Source organism: Acyrthosiphon pisum, chromosome A1 (genome assembly GCF_005508785.2).
Source record: "Acyrthosiphon pisum isolate AL4f chromosome A1, pea_aphid_22Mar2018_4r6ur, whole genome shotgun sequence".
In the NCBI taxonomy this organism is placed as follows: Eukaryota; Metazoa; Arthropoda; class Insecta; order Hemiptera; family Aphididae; genus Acyrthosiphon; species Acyrthosiphon pisum.
In genome coordinates, this window is record NC_042494.1 from 93,339,445 (window position 1) to 93,355,246 (window position 15,802).

Below are 15,802 nucleotides of genomic sequence, written 5' to 3' on the forward strand. Positions count from 1 at the left end.
TTATTGTTAAGACGTATACTATTTTAATTTAGAAGATATTATTCCATACCTATATTTTGGTTTAGATACCATAGGCACAAATTTCAATAACACCCCTATTATTTTTAAGCTTATTTAATATTATTATAGTAGGGTGAAGCCCCCACATCTTAAAAACTATTTTCTTAGCTAGGCTAAGTATAGTCATTAATCACTGTAAAAGCATGTAAACATATTATAATGCTTATTTGTAATTAGCTGCAGAGGCATAACTGAATGACAGCTGAAGTGATATTATAATTACAAGCGATTACATGAAATGCACATTATACATTTATAATATGCATATTATGCTGATAAAATGATTCCCTGGTATAATATATCGTAGACGTCATGGATCTAGAAATAATAACTTAAATCATTTTAAAGTTATAATTAATTATTATAAAATGTATTTTTATTTTTTATCAATATGCATTTATTTATATGTAGGTATCTATAATATGTCAATATATAAGTGCAAAAAAGTTAGCTTAAGATCTAATATTGTATTCTTGCCATGACCAAATTATGAAAATGAAACTCACAATGATCATCATTCATCAAGTACTTCAAAGTTGAGACTATTATAAATTAAAATATGGTTAGGTGAGTTAGGTATTTGCGTATAGTTATTTGAAATTGGAATTTGGCGCTGAAACTAATAATACTCCGTCCTATATGAAAATTAAAACTTTATGATTGTATATTTTTTCAGTAGTTTTTCTAAGTAAGCGTTATTAATAATTGCCCCCATGATCCGAAACAGTTGTAGTAAAATATAAATATATAATGTTTTTGACTCATTGGTTAGGTACTTGGGTAGGCAGGTATTCTAGTTTTGTGCTACCTATCACTTTAATCATAATAATGATAAGACATAATATTATGTAGCATTGTTGAATATACAATAATGTACAATATACAATAAGATTAATAATTATAAACCTTATTATAGCCAGTCTTGTAAAGTATTTGAATACCTTTTGAAGTATTTATATAGTATTCTAAATACAATTTTTTTAATGTATTTTTTAAGTATTTTGAATACTTTTTAAAAGTATTTTCAACAAAATTTAAATACTTGTATTAAAATACCATAAAGTTCATTTTATTATATTTTATTTTATTCAATTTTAATTTATAGTTTTTCACAAAAAATTGACATCAATAAAAAATAATATTGTTTTCGTTGAAAACTAATGTTATGTTTTTGTAGGTATAGTAAAAGTCAGTAATAACAATGTTTAATATTAAAAAAATACCACATCAAATTTTATATGTACCTATGGTTTCTGTATTGGAATTTTTTAAAAAAACTGAAAATCTAATTATTTTAAATACTTCCATATTAATAGTTACTATCAGTTTTTATTTTATTTTTTTCGTTAAAATTGAATCAATATTAGATGAAATATATCTATTATCTAAATGCAGAATGAAATATGTGAACATGTATTTATCTCTAAGTAGTCAGACGACAGACGTGTTAATAGTAATTGTTAAAATCTATGGTAAGGATAGTAACATAATAGGTACTTATACTGATGTACAATATAATATATTATATATTATGTAGCATAAAATTTAAAAAAAAATACTTGTATTTGTATTCAAATACTTTGTGAGTGTTCGTAAAATACATTTTTATAAAAGTATTTTAAAAGTATTTTTAACACTTTTTTATTCGAATACTAGTATTAGTTACTTTTTCAAAAGTATTTTTACAAGGCTGATTATAGCCACGTAATTTCACTATTGCTTTGGAGTTTGTCATTATAATCGAATTAAAACGAAAAAGATAATTTTATGACGTCATGAAATGCTTTATAATATCTATAGTTGGTATGCACTGTGGAATACGCAGTGCACCAAGTGGATATGATAACCGATAAAGATAATAAATAATAATAATAAAATGCTCTCTTAGGACTACAAGACGTATTTGAAATGTAGTAAAAAATGACGATTGTTAATTTTTTTTTTTAAATTACATATTAACATAACTTTAAAAATCAAATTATTGTCTTAAATCATTAGACGTGAATTAATAACGTAAAATGACTCGACCATTTGAATTGAGTTGGTCTGTAGTTAACACTGCTAACAGGTCGATTTGCGCGGAAAATAAAGCAACATTCTAACGTGTGTTTACTTGAAGTGTTTATTATTGTTATTTATGTTTTTATAATATTTACCTTATTCAAATATGTCATTAAACGAGTGGACCGTGTAATGGACGAGCGACTTGCAATGAAGAAAATACCATCGCCGAGCCATTGCTCGAATTATTCAATGAGGCGTCTGCCTCACGACCGTCATTGACAAAACCATGTTCATTCGTTTAGCATGTTGCCGTCTATTGAGACACCGAAAGTTGATCTACATTTCTATATTCATCTCATTTCTGCTGTCCTTTGTTTACGTAGTTGTTCTGCCACACGGCTTTGCGATCCTCCAGAAACCTCCTTCTAAAATTCAAGATGTCTGTCAGTATGTTATTCCTAAAGACAGCCCGACAGTTCCAACAAACTCTCGATGCACATTCTACGATTGTTTCAATATATACAGGTGTGGCCATAAGTTTAATGGTGATTTTAAAGTTTATGTTTATCCGATGGCCAGACATGTTGACGAGGATTTCATACCCATCGGGGGTAAAATGTCCAAAGAATATCATACTATATTGAGTGCAATAGTAGAGAGCCAGTACTATACGACAAATCCAGAAGAAGCGTGTGTTTTTGTGTCATCAATTGATACATTAAATCAAAACCGGTTTCGAGTGAAAGAAACATCACAGGCTCTCGCATTATTACCACAGTGAGTTAGATCTATAATAACAGATAACAATGGAATAACTATCTTACAAATTTGTTTATATTATTTAGTTGGAATGATGGTCAGAACCATTTAATATTTAATATGGTGCCAGGAACAGCACCAGACTATAAAACTGTTGTTGATTTATCAATTGGTAAATCAATGGTTGCTGGTGCAGGTTTTGATTCTTGGACGTATAGATCATCTTTTGATATTTCAATAGCAATTTACAGCAATTTAGCAATTTCTTTAAGTAATAACTATACCTTTAAACACAGGTAAACAATTAAATTTATTGTAATGAATGAAATTAAATATTTAGATTTATAATATTTTTCAGGACAACATTTATCAGCACAGTTCAAACAAATCTTCATAATGATTTCATCACTTCTTTGAAATCAATTGAAAAACAAAAGTCAATGACACAGAATATAACAATGTCAATGATTAGAGTTATAGAACCTTGCTCACATAGTGGACATGACAGAACAATAATTTGCCATGAAAACATTACTTATAACTATGCAGACATACTTGCTGTAAGTATTACTTAGAAAAACTTGTGTACCTAACGTATGAAAATAAATATATTAATTTATGTTGTTTTTTTTTTTTAATTTTTGTGTTATTTACTTCAGGACAGTGTATTCTGTTTGATATTGCCTGGCCCACGGCTAATGGATATGGTTTTTATTGATTCATTGGCAGCTGGATGTATACCAATAGTAGCTATTAATCATGTTGTATTACCATTTTTTGAAGTTATAGACTGGAAAAGGTTTGTATTTTCTATTGTACATTATTTTTTAATAAAACTAAAGTTTTCATTTGTATTTGATAGAGCTGTAATTATGTGGAGTGAAACTGAATTAAATACTTTACTAGACGTAGTTTCTGGTATTCCATTGGACCGACGGAAAGAAATGTCAGCTCAAGGCCGTTGGCTATATCAGACATATTTATCTTCGTTGAAAATAATTACCATGACTACTCTTAAGATATTAAGCCAAAGACTGCATCCACATAGCTCAGATTTTTATGAAAATTGGAATTTAAGACCACATCCTGTAAGTTTGCATCATTTATTTAATATGTATCAGTAGTTTTTCATGTTTTATTTATTCAGGTATCTGCCAGAAATCCATTATTCCTACCATATATGTCAGATTCTTCAGGATTCACAGCGATAATATTATCCTACGATAGAATAGATAGTTTGTTTACACTAATAAATATGATCAGTAAGGCGCCAAGTCTGCAAAAGATTATTGTTGTCTGGAATAATCAATTAAAATCCCCACCACCTTGTAAGTATTTCTAGTTTCAACATATTAAAAAAAGTGATATATAAACATTTTACTAAATAAAGTTTCAGTGTGGCCAAAAATTGATGTATCTCTAAAGGTTGTTCAAACAACAGCAAACAAACTATCAAATCGATTTTTCCCTTACAAGGAAATTGAAACAGAAGCAGTTTTATCTTTGGACGATGATATACTTATGTTGACTTTAGATGAAATTGAATTTGGATTTCAGGTAAATGATTATTGTAAACTCAAGTAAAATTTAAATTTTTAATGGTTGTTGTCATTAGGTTTGGAAAGAATTTCCTGATCATATTGTAGGTTTTCCGTCCAGAACTCATATATGGAATAACAAAACTAATACTTGGAAGTATGAATCAGAATGGAAGAATGAAATATCTATGGTGTTGACCGGGGCAGCATTTTACCATAAAGTAAGAACATTTATTATTGATAAAAAAATAATAAACTTTTTCATTAAACATAATTTTGAATTTTATACATTCATAAATAGTATTGGAATCAAGCTTATACATATATCATGCCTAATAATATCAAACAATGGGTAGATGAACATATGAACTGTGAAGACATTGCAATGAACTTTTTAGTGTCCAACACTACAAACAAAGCTCCAATTAAAGTAATTTACACATAATATAAATTATTTTTTTGTTTCAACATTTCAAATGTTCAACTTTTCAATAGGTAACTCCTAAAAAGAAGTTTAAGTGTCCACAATGTACAAACACTGAAATGTTATCAGCTGACCAAGGACACATGGCTACAAGAACATCATGTGTGAACATGTTTGCCACTATTTATGGTAGAATGCCGTTAAAGACTGTAGAGTATAGAGTTGATCCTGTTCTGTACAAAGATGTATTTCCAACAAAATTGAAGAGGTATAACAATGTTGGAGAATTGTGATCATATTGTGCTATATTTACTTATATGAAGACTTATGATCAAAACCTGTGACATTCATAACTTTAAGTTTTTTATTTTTCTTCATTTTTCTCCATCAGCATTTTAAAGTCAATCTGTAATGTATTAAGTGTTTATTATAATACTTTGTTCAAAATAAAAACAACGCATATGATGGCCGAATTGTGTGCAAGGGTATGGCAATACTTCACAGCAGGTATATATATTGGTGACTCTGAGGGGATGATATACGAGTGTTACCTATCTGCCACCAAAAAAACCTGGTCGCCCCGTATGCGTTTCTTATTTTGAGCAGAATATTATATATTTTATTAATAAATTCAATTGATCAGCAATAGATATTATTTTAAATGAGTAATTGAATTTATTTGAATTATATATATTTTTGTGTTTTAATTTTAATGAGCTTAGCATTTATAGACTTATGTTACCATCAAGTTTTTATTTTATTGATATTCACAATTTTTTTTATTTAAAAGAAATAAGTAGCCTTAGTCTCTTCATTGGTTGTGTCATTGAAATAATTCACTTGTTACTTTTTTAAATGTTTTTGGTGTATATATTTTTTTTTTTGTATATCATTGTAAGTCCTGCCTCAATTATTCAGCCATCACTAGATTGTTTTCCTATTTTATACATGTTATTTAGATAATTAATTGTTTTAATTAGTTCTTGACGAACTGTGTTATTTTTAATAAGCATAAACATGTAATTATGTATGAATCAAATAAGAACAATTTATGTAATAAATAATTTAATATAATAATTATAAAATTGCCATTCCATGTAAACATTGTAAACTATCACAAACTTGAAAAAGTGTACTTGTACAGGTTTAAAATATTTATAATTAGGCTATTATTGTTTTAAATTTTTTTATTTATGTATTATATTGTTGAATAATTTGTAAACAAGATTAAAGATTGGCCATAAGATATACATTATAATATATTTTAGCAAACAATTTAAGTTATAGTTCAATACAGAATGCAATTGTTTTTTGTGTTATTGAATTATCTACAATAATTTAATTGATTTTTAATTGACAGTGTTTGTATAAATTATTAGTCAATATTTTCCAACAATTTTAAATTATTATAATTATTAATTTACAATCCTAGAACAAACTAGAAGTTAAATAATAGTTTGACTAAACCATTCATATTAATAGTTGTGAGATAGTAAAGACTCAAATAAAAAGTCAGCCACTAGTCTTGTGTATTAAAAGTAGTTATCACTAGTCAGTTGTCTTTCATAACAATTTTAGTTGTACTGCATTCAACTCTACTGTTTACCAAATAGATATTATGCTACAAATATAATATTTTTGATCATTAATCAATTATTTAACAACATCATTAAAAAATATTAAATAAAAGTATAAGTACCAAGGTCCTAGTTGCATTAACAAAATATCATATCAGGCAACTATATCCATGATAATTATGCAATATTGTATTTTTTGTTTCAATTGTCAGGTTCTATTACTGTCTTGCTGCAACTCTTAAGTATAATAAAAATGGGTTAGGTTATAGTTACTATTAAACTATGCATGTACATTGTAAAATATGTATAGACTATATTATCTTCTCAAAACTCGACAATCTATAATGATAATACTTTAATATACGTGTTTAATACTTATAATACCCAAACGTAGATTACCTATGCGCATATTGTAATCACATAATTTATGTAGTTTTAAAATTAAGTATTTTAATCAGTGTCTGTATGTATATGTAGGTATACATTGTGGTATATTCGTATATATTGTAATATGTATAGGTACACATTGCATATTTCATAAGTAGGTACTTCCGGCCCTGAGTTCTATAAACCTTGGATACAATATTATCTGCGACTTGCCGATCGAATTACCTACTAAAAGATTATTTAGGATTTAATAATAATCAATAACGAGGTAGAAACTAGAAGTTATGAAAATGCTGATTAGTCGTCTGATTATTTTGCTACCTATTAATATAAATTCGAGTAACTATACGTAGGTGTATTATAAATCATTTTAATCTATTGACATTTTTTATTAGGTTTTCTGTGAGTAGGTATCAGTGTTTAGGCATATTTAATTGTTTTGGGAAGTTATAGTAGTTATATGAATCAGAAAATTCTGTCTATTTAATATGCGATTTATTTACTATACCTAACTAAGTTGCCTTGTAAGTACCTAGCTTATCCTCTGCTCCAGTACCTACCTCGGACACTGCTGGGCACTCCTTGTTCCAATGCCTTTGGTGGGACGTAGTGAGGGCTTGATGTACACGCGACGCGCTTTGGGCGTCCTTTGAGCTCTGATGATATGCCATATTTATCCACTCTGTAGACCTGTGTTCTCTGACCTTCACACCGACATGATCGAGAAGGCTACGACTCTTCAAGAGGCCGAAGAATCCTATTGAGTCTTCAATAAGCTGGTAAAGGACGTCTTGTCCGTCGACCGTCAGGGAGTACCTAGGTATGAATAGAGCGTAAGAGGCAACTCGTGGACGCAACTCTAATTTATAATAATCTAGCATGGAACGAAGCTATAAGTAAAGCAAATAATTAAAAAACTTTAAACTGTATATATAGTAAAATTTGTATGTGCTGATAATTTCTCAGTTTCTCACCCTATGATTTAGTGACTAAGCGTATATATTATTGACGTATAAGTTTTTTTTTAATTTTAAATAGGAATTTATATCCTAAAGGTTGCTGGAGTAAAAAAACAAAACCACATTAAAAAAGGCGCTGTTTCTTCAATTTTTCCCGAGTTTAAAAAACAAAAAAGTTTTTGATGTCATATTGTCTGCATACTTAATAGGTATTCCAGAATGTGATATTAATAATTATACTGAACCATTTCGAAAGCAGTTATTTACAGAAAACGTGTCTAAATTAGTATTACAGTTAACTTTAAAGTTAAGTTATACCTAACTTTTTAACAAAAAATAATATCTCCTATAGTTTCCTTTCTTAAGTTTTGTATTATTGGTATTTTTTATTCTGATTAACTGTTTATAGAGTATTAACCACGATTAAAGATATCTTTAATCGTGGTATTAACAGAGAAATATAAATCTCTAGATCATTATATAATATTATAATCACAGATATGAATTTACTGGAGAACCATTTAATAAAAAAAATACGCAAACCACCTACTGAGGTAACATAAATATAATTATAATGCATTATATTATTTGCCTATAGTAGTTACCTACTATCCTGTATTTACCAATATATTATTTAACTTAAGATTTCAGATTTGTAATTTTAAAATTATTGTTTAAATTACATAATATTAGTCATACAGACTATAATTATTTTATACCTAGGAAATAACTTACGAATTGATTTCACTACTTATACGATTTAATAAAAATAATTAATACAGATAAAATACTTTTGCCAGAAAGATGGACATTTTATATTGGTTAATTAAAATTGCATTTTATAAAACAATATAAAAATGACAAATTGTGAATTGAAAGATAGATAGGTAACTACCTACTTTTTAAAAATACGTTTCTGTGTGTTTTGACATAAAAATGTATAGGTACCTACAAAAATCTTGAAGTCAAACTAGTACTACAGTATCTACTTGGTACAAAAAATATAAATTTTTCTACTCAACTACCTATTTGCAAATAAAATTGCAGTGTCTTGGAGATGTCCGAGTTGTAGATCGTATATGACAACGCTATCTAACTAGGAAATTAAGCAGCTGCGAGGGCCAGTTCTTCAAGCACAACATTGTGTTAAAAATTATTCGGCGGCGTTAGATGGCGCTGCCGTTATCGAAATTATTTAAATCTAAATAATAATACCGGCCAATGCTGTAAGCAGCGTTAGGTTAGATTAAACCTCACTAAACCTCACTAAACCTAACGAAACCTAACGAAACCCAACTAAACAGTGTGTGGCTCAACTTGCGACCCGTGAGTCCTGACTCTCGGTACTAGTGTACTACCGACGAACAACGCCGTGCATACGCCCATCTATAATTCAGAGCCCCCTTTTAAACTTTTATACTTCTTTTCTACAATATATTGATAATAGGTGTTTTTATTCTTATAATTTTTTTTATAAATTTTGAGTTGTTAACGGACATTTTCAGTTTCCAAAGTTTTTAATTTTTTAGTCTATAAATATCAATAAAATTTTATTTGTTGGGTAAAAAAGCTTGAAAATTTAATAGAAGGCTCCTAATATATTGTTTCAAAGACAGATGAAACATATTAAAAATCTTTAATCACAGTTTTTTTTATTAGCATTTAAAGTTCAAATCTTGACAAAATACCGAAAAATCACGAAAATTAGCAAATTAATTTGAGTTAAGATTCATAACAATTTTTTTTTTTAAATCTAAGATTTGAAAATTTAATACAAGATTCCTCATAAGTTTGTTTACTTTTATCATAAAAAAAAATGTCTGCAAGCAAATCAAATTAAATTTTTATGAGTGTTTTAAGTTCAAATTTTTACAGCATTGGATTCCTCATGTGGCCATTTTCGTATATTGAGGTAATTCAAAAACGAAAAACCATGGACACTTGAAATTTATATCACATGTTTATTTTATTTTATTTTTATACACCATAACATTTTGACTTGTTTTGAGCTGTTTACGGACATTTTCAGTTTCCAATGTTTTTAGTTTTTTCGTCTATGAATATCAATAAAGTTTTATTTGTTGAGCCAAAAAATGTGAAAAATTAATACAAGGCGTCTGATATATTGTTACAATAGCAGTTGAAGAATATTTAAAATACATAGGCACAATTTTTTTTTATAAGCATTTAAAGTTCAAATTTTGACAAAATGTATTAAATTTAAAATTAAAAAATGATTTTGCACCTAAAAATTTATAAAATATTCAAATTTTATGGCTAAAGATTGAAAATGTACAACAAGTTTAAGCGGAAGTTGGTTAATCTGTAACTAAAAAATCTCAAGAATATAAAAACACATAGTAATTTTATGCTCAAATTTGGAGGAAATTACATATTGAATAACTAAGAATAACGATTTTAGTTATTTTGTTGTAATTTTTTAATATTAATCAACTTATTACCGTATTAATAATAAGTAATAACAATATAAAATATATAATATAAAATATCCATACTGACAAACCGTCACCGCTCAGAATCGTTTTTCTTATACAGTGATATAAATATATCATTGAATTCAAATTTAATACCATCATTACCATCCATTATATTCAGTAACCCATTTGTTACCTACTGTACAGCATGCAGAGCGACATTCACTTACCCGCCTTTTGGCTGTCCGTATATAATAATACTTTACTTACAGTAGTTAGACATCGCTCAAAAGAACATAAAAATAATTGGGTAAAATCTATTTCCGCTGGTGATAGGATTATCAAAATATATGAATGATAAAATATTTAATATCACACGAAATTATTGAACTATATTCCAAGTTCTAGCTGCAGAGTGCAGATATTATGGATAAAATATGATAGTTGGTACCTAATAATATAATGTTCGAAAAAACAGTGCAAAGACAAAGAATTTTCAATATTTATGAACCAATTAAATTCAATTTGCCATAAGAAATAACCGTTTGAGATGGAATCATTATATATAAAACGTGTATGTCATTGCAAAATCAATACGTCATAACTCATATTCATCGCTCCGTTCAGAATCTAAAAGACTTCCCTAACAATATAATGTACAGAATACATCGAGCACTGCAGTATACCTGATACAAATCGAAATACGAATCCTCGTTAAAATATTATAATATAATATTATATTATACCTATACGCGTAGTATATACAGGGTGTCCCGTGAGGATTTACTCATTGCGATATCTCCTGAAATAATAGAGATATCGTAATTCTGTTTTCTTATTAAGACTCACAGAGGTAAGCACTACAAATAACTAATTTTTTATTTTTTTTTATGTTTTGGTAAAAAAGTTAAAAAAATTATTTTTTTAATTAATTATTTAAAAAAATATTGAAGATTGCCATTTTGTAGAGTTAATTTTTCTGAAAATATTGACGTTTCAACATTTTAATTTCATTAATTTCCTGATTTTTAATAATTTTTTTAATTAATAAGTAAAACGGCAAAAAACCGGTTTTTGTCCGGGCGGCGAGTCCCCCTCTACGGCTAATAGGTAAATCCTCACGGGACAACCTGTATACTATATAGGTATCAATAATAAATGATTTGAATAAGTAAACAGGCACGAAATCTTAACGCCGACCGAACAGAATATATTGTACCTATGCATAATGAATACTCGCTGGCCGGAATAATAACAAGTCTGCCCCCGTCGTCTGGGAAATATTTGTATTTGTCGGTGACAGCTTAGGACGATTTTCTAGTTTTGCGTTCGTATGTTGATAATTTGATAATGTATTTTTTTCGTGTTAAGAAATATATTTTTAGTGTTATTTATTTTAATAAATATTTTTTTTTAAATTATAATTTTTATTTTTATTTATATCTATAAAAATATCTAGTTTTATAAAATGGTGACGGGCCAGTTGGAATACTTCCAGCGGGTTGGGCACCCTTGGTATAGTGCCTTTTTTTCATAATAGTGGGCCGAATGGGTCTCATGTTCACCCCTGCAGCGTATGATATAGGTATAATTCATATTTACGTAATATGCAGAACATTGGTGGTTATTTTTAAAGCAAAAATACGTATTGTACGAATCAAGTACCTATCAAGTTTATGTGTTTATTATAATTTATAACAGTATGAAATGCATTATTCATTAAGTTGCCGCCGGAGCAATGACCCGTGGGTACTTAATTATCTCGGGTAGTTACCCCAATTGCGTCGCAGCGGTTTCTCTCTCTAATAGTAATATACTATATGTATACCTAAAATACCCGTACAATATGATTTTTTCAAAGGTGTGTTTAACACTCATCTTCTTAAGTATTTATGTTTTTTAAAATATTGTTTCGTTTAAAAATAATTTAATCAATACCAGACAAATTTTTTAAATATTTTACTTTTTCCAATGATAATTTTCATTTTCCAAAGCAAAATATTTTTCTGAGAATTTATGGTTTAAATGTGTTACTTTTAAATGATGAAGTTAAAATTACGTGAAAACAATATTTTTATAAATGTTTATACTTTCCGAGAAAAATAGTGTTTATTCCCTTTAAATGAATCAACCTGTATTATATATTATATATATTACACATTTGCACACGTATATGCATTACATACCTTATACATAATATAAGTAATTTATTTTTACTGTGTATGAGAATACAAAGTTTGGAAGTTTGGAACTACCTGCCATATTGGTAATATATTTTTATATTTTACATTTAAAAAATATTTATATATATTATTATGTCTACGGTTCGACAATCGAAGTTCAATGAATGAACCGCTGTTTAAAATAATATTATGTTAATATACAAAGTACCTACCTACCTATTAAATTGCGTTTTATTGATATTGCTTTGAAGGACGGGTGAAGAGGGATGTCGAAGTTGATGAGGAAAAAAACAGTTGATACGTGATAATATATATTCATGTACTTATAAATATATACACGTTGCAAAAACGGCATTGTTAAATAAATAAATGATTAAAAATATCAACCCCGTGTGCTCGCGGAGTGTATATTGTAAATTATTATTATAGTCCTGACGTCAATCGACGAAGCTATGTGCTTTACGAAAACCACTCTGGAGTCAGGACAAGGAAGTTTTATTCAATATACATATATACCTATGTCCTATACTCTGTATTGTATAATATAATTCAATATAGGATTAAGAATTTTGGGGGCACGGGACAAAAAATATTGTAGGTTTCTTAATTTTCTTCCCTATTCCATTAAATTGTCTTTATATTACAAAATTTTTTTTTTTAAATCACATTTTAACGTATTGATTATTTACATATAAATAAAATAAGTGATTTTCTTTCTATCGCATTGCAATGTATTAACATATATTTAATAATTTTTGAAATTTATCAGGAAAATAAAACCTAGGATAATTTTGTGGGGGCCCATGGTATTTGCCTATATTATAATCCCCTCCGTCAAATTCGACACTATGTCTATGTAGGTACATGTATTAAATATATTAGACATAATTATTGATACGTGTAGGACATAGGTATAAGTACATGTAGAATTACTAGCATAAGATTATATATTTATATACGTTATACGTTATACGAATATAAGAATATAAGATAATTAATTGCATACACGTATAAGACTTTCCATCATCTATAAATTATAATATATTATACCAGGCATGTAAAACAGGCGGCCCTCGGCTCGTTTTATCGGCCTGTAGATAGCAATACCAATGGACAATTAAAAAAAAATAATAAATAAGTAAAAATTATACAATTTTCCTTTCGTGTCACAACTATGTTAGTGTGAGATATGCATTATGTTACTTTTCTGTCTTATCTTCTGATAAACTGAATTTTAATAAGTAATGTACCTATTAGTATTGTAAGCACCTAATGACTACAATTTTAAAAATGTGTATAAAATGTTATGTTTTGTTAAATTGTATGTATGGCTCCCATAGGTACTATAAACTATTCAATATATTTTGCCCAGTTAATACTATGAGTTTGACATACTTGATCTATACAGTCAGAACTCAGAGTAATCTTTGGCTCGGCAGGGGCGCTTTTAAAAGAAAAAAAAATGCCAACAAAAACATTTAAACATCAAAATGTTGGGGGCCTCATCTGCAGCCCTTAAGGTAAATACGTCTATGTCTACAGTGCTTGAATTCAGGGGAATGCGAGAGGACGGAGTCTTTCTTATTTTAAAAAATTATTTTTGTGAACCCCTTCTAATTATAGGTATCTTAGTTAATATGACATTTAAATATTATAAGTAGGGCAGCGAAGTCATTGCATTAAAAAAACACACTAAATTGATTGCATTATTGCATTAAAATATATTCAAAATTGCACTTATAAATTTAAAAATTGCATCGAAAAATTCAATTATAATCAATAAAGTCAAATGTATTAATAAATAATAATAATAACAATTAAATATGATTACTATTTTTTTTAAATGGCTGATTTAATCGGTTTGACTTTTGGCATTTGAACGGATGAAATATATGTAATAAATAAGTATATGCGTCATGCGACAAAGTATAACGAACGACTACAGTACGGGCTCACAAACATGCAGATGATTCTAGCGGTCTCAGTACTGTACTGTAAGTTTTAACTCTATTGAATATTACATCTATATTTACTAGTTGAAATACGATGTCGATATTTTTAAATTTAACTGAATGCTGGTAGTATATTTTACTGAGGGACAAGTTTTTACCTTAATGACCTAAATGCGATAATCGCTCTACAGAAATATAATAGCTATAGTCTATATCGCTCTACAGAATTATTAATAAAATAGTATTACAGCAAATTTATATAGAAATTTGTTCACTGCTACGTTTACTTAATTTTATTTTATATATTAATTTATATAATCTTAAATGTAAACGAAAATTATGAAAAATAGTTAAAATTGCAGTAAAATTAAAAAACCGGCCAAGTGCGAGTCGGACTCGCGCACGAAGGGTTCAGTACCATCATCAGCTATAAACATGTTGGCAACACTGCTTATATTATATATTCTAGGATTTTTAGTATTTGTTGTTATAGCGGCAACAGTAATACATAATCTGTGAATATTTCAACTTTCTAACTTTCATGGTTCATGAGATACAGCCTGGTGACAGATGGACGGACAGCGGAGCCTTAGTAATATAGGGTCCCGTTTTACCGTACGGAACCCTAAAAAATCGCCAAAATTACATTTATTACAATATAATTTTTTTTTGTTTAAATTAAGAGTTTAACGAAACATATTTTAAGCTCACTCATCAATAAATATAAGCATTTACAAAAAACACACAAATTAATGCAACAACTTCACTGCCCTATAATTATGAGGTAGTTTTTACACTTTTGCATCCCTCATCTAATTTGGTTCCAATTCTGAATTCAAGCTCACTGGCATGTGGTCATCTATCGTCTTCATGTGTATTGGGTACACGCAGGTGTGGTATCGAGAATCTTTATAAATTAAAAGTATATATTGATGAGATGTAAGATGTAACTAGATATGGAGACAGACATCGCGTATATTTTTACAGTTTACCTATAAACATAATAAAAGAATTAAGAATAGTGAATACCTATATAATGTTGTTTATTAATTTTAATAATGTCTACCGCAGCAGCACAAGTATATAGCAAATCTACCTATAGTGCCTACCAGTAGTAGCTACCTATATTATATATAGTAGTCATATATAATTAGATTATTTAATTTTTCCATTTGAACGTACCTACATATAATATAATATGATACTCAAATGAGTATTATAATCAATATTTTTTTTTATTATTATGTAGGTACCTATACATAAATTGTTATTATAAAAAATAATAATTTTGTACAGCTCAACATTTGCAGAGTGACTAGGGAATCGGGATACTCTCTGTCACGCGTGGGCTTAGGCTGCTTAGCACTATCGGATGGAAAAAAACATACTATATAGTATACCATGTGATCTATTTAACGTAATAGGTAGGTACATTAATTATTTCAAAAGTATTAACGTTTAATTTCATATTCCAAAGCAGAATATTTTTCATTTTATTTCGATAAATAAAATCGAATTATTGGA

General features: G+C 28.2%; 1 protein-coding gene across 2 annotated transcripts; it reads left to right on the forward strand.

Moving 5' to 3' along the window:
• Positions 1–1,791: 1,791 nt before the first annotated feature.
• LOC100164685 (exostosin-2) lies at positions 1,792–6,307 on the forward strand. Of its 2 annotated transcripts, none has more exons than XM_008182699.3 (10): positions 1,792–2,841; positions 2,910–3,119; positions 3,182–3,383; positions 3,483–3,622; positions 3,686–3,911; positions 3,971–4,151; positions 4,220–4,380; positions 4,439–4,582; positions 4,663–4,791; positions 4,857–6,307. In XM_008182699.3, the coding sequence occupies exons 1-10, from the start codon at positions 2,351–2,353 to the stop codon at positions 5,076–5,078; spliced, it is 2,106 nt and encodes a 701-aa protein (XP_008180921.1). In that variant the 5' UTR covers positions 1,792–2,350; the 3' UTR covers positions 5,079–6,307. The 2 variants fall into 2 exon arrangements, with proteins under 2 accessions (XP_008180921.1, XP_001944271.1); XM_001944236.5 differs by having other exon boundaries at positions 1,795–2,841; positions 4,214–4,380.
• The last annotated feature ends 9,495 nt before the right edge of the window (positions 6,308–15,802 follow it).

Excerpts from the sequence above, each read along its gene's own strand:
- LOC100164685 (XM_001944236.5), top strand. The coding sequence starts at position 2,351 with ATGTTCATTCGTTTAGCATGTTGCCGTCTATTGAGACACCGAAAGTTG. Across the intron at positions 3,384-3,482 it reads ACTATGCAGACATACTTGCT|GACAGTGTATTCTGTTTGAT; the intron begins GTAAGTATTACT and ends TATTTACTTCAG. Across the intron at positions 4,792-4,856 it reads CAAACAAAGCTCCAATTAAA|GTAACTCCTAAAAAGAAGTT; the intron begins GTAATTTACACA and ends ACTTTTCAATAG.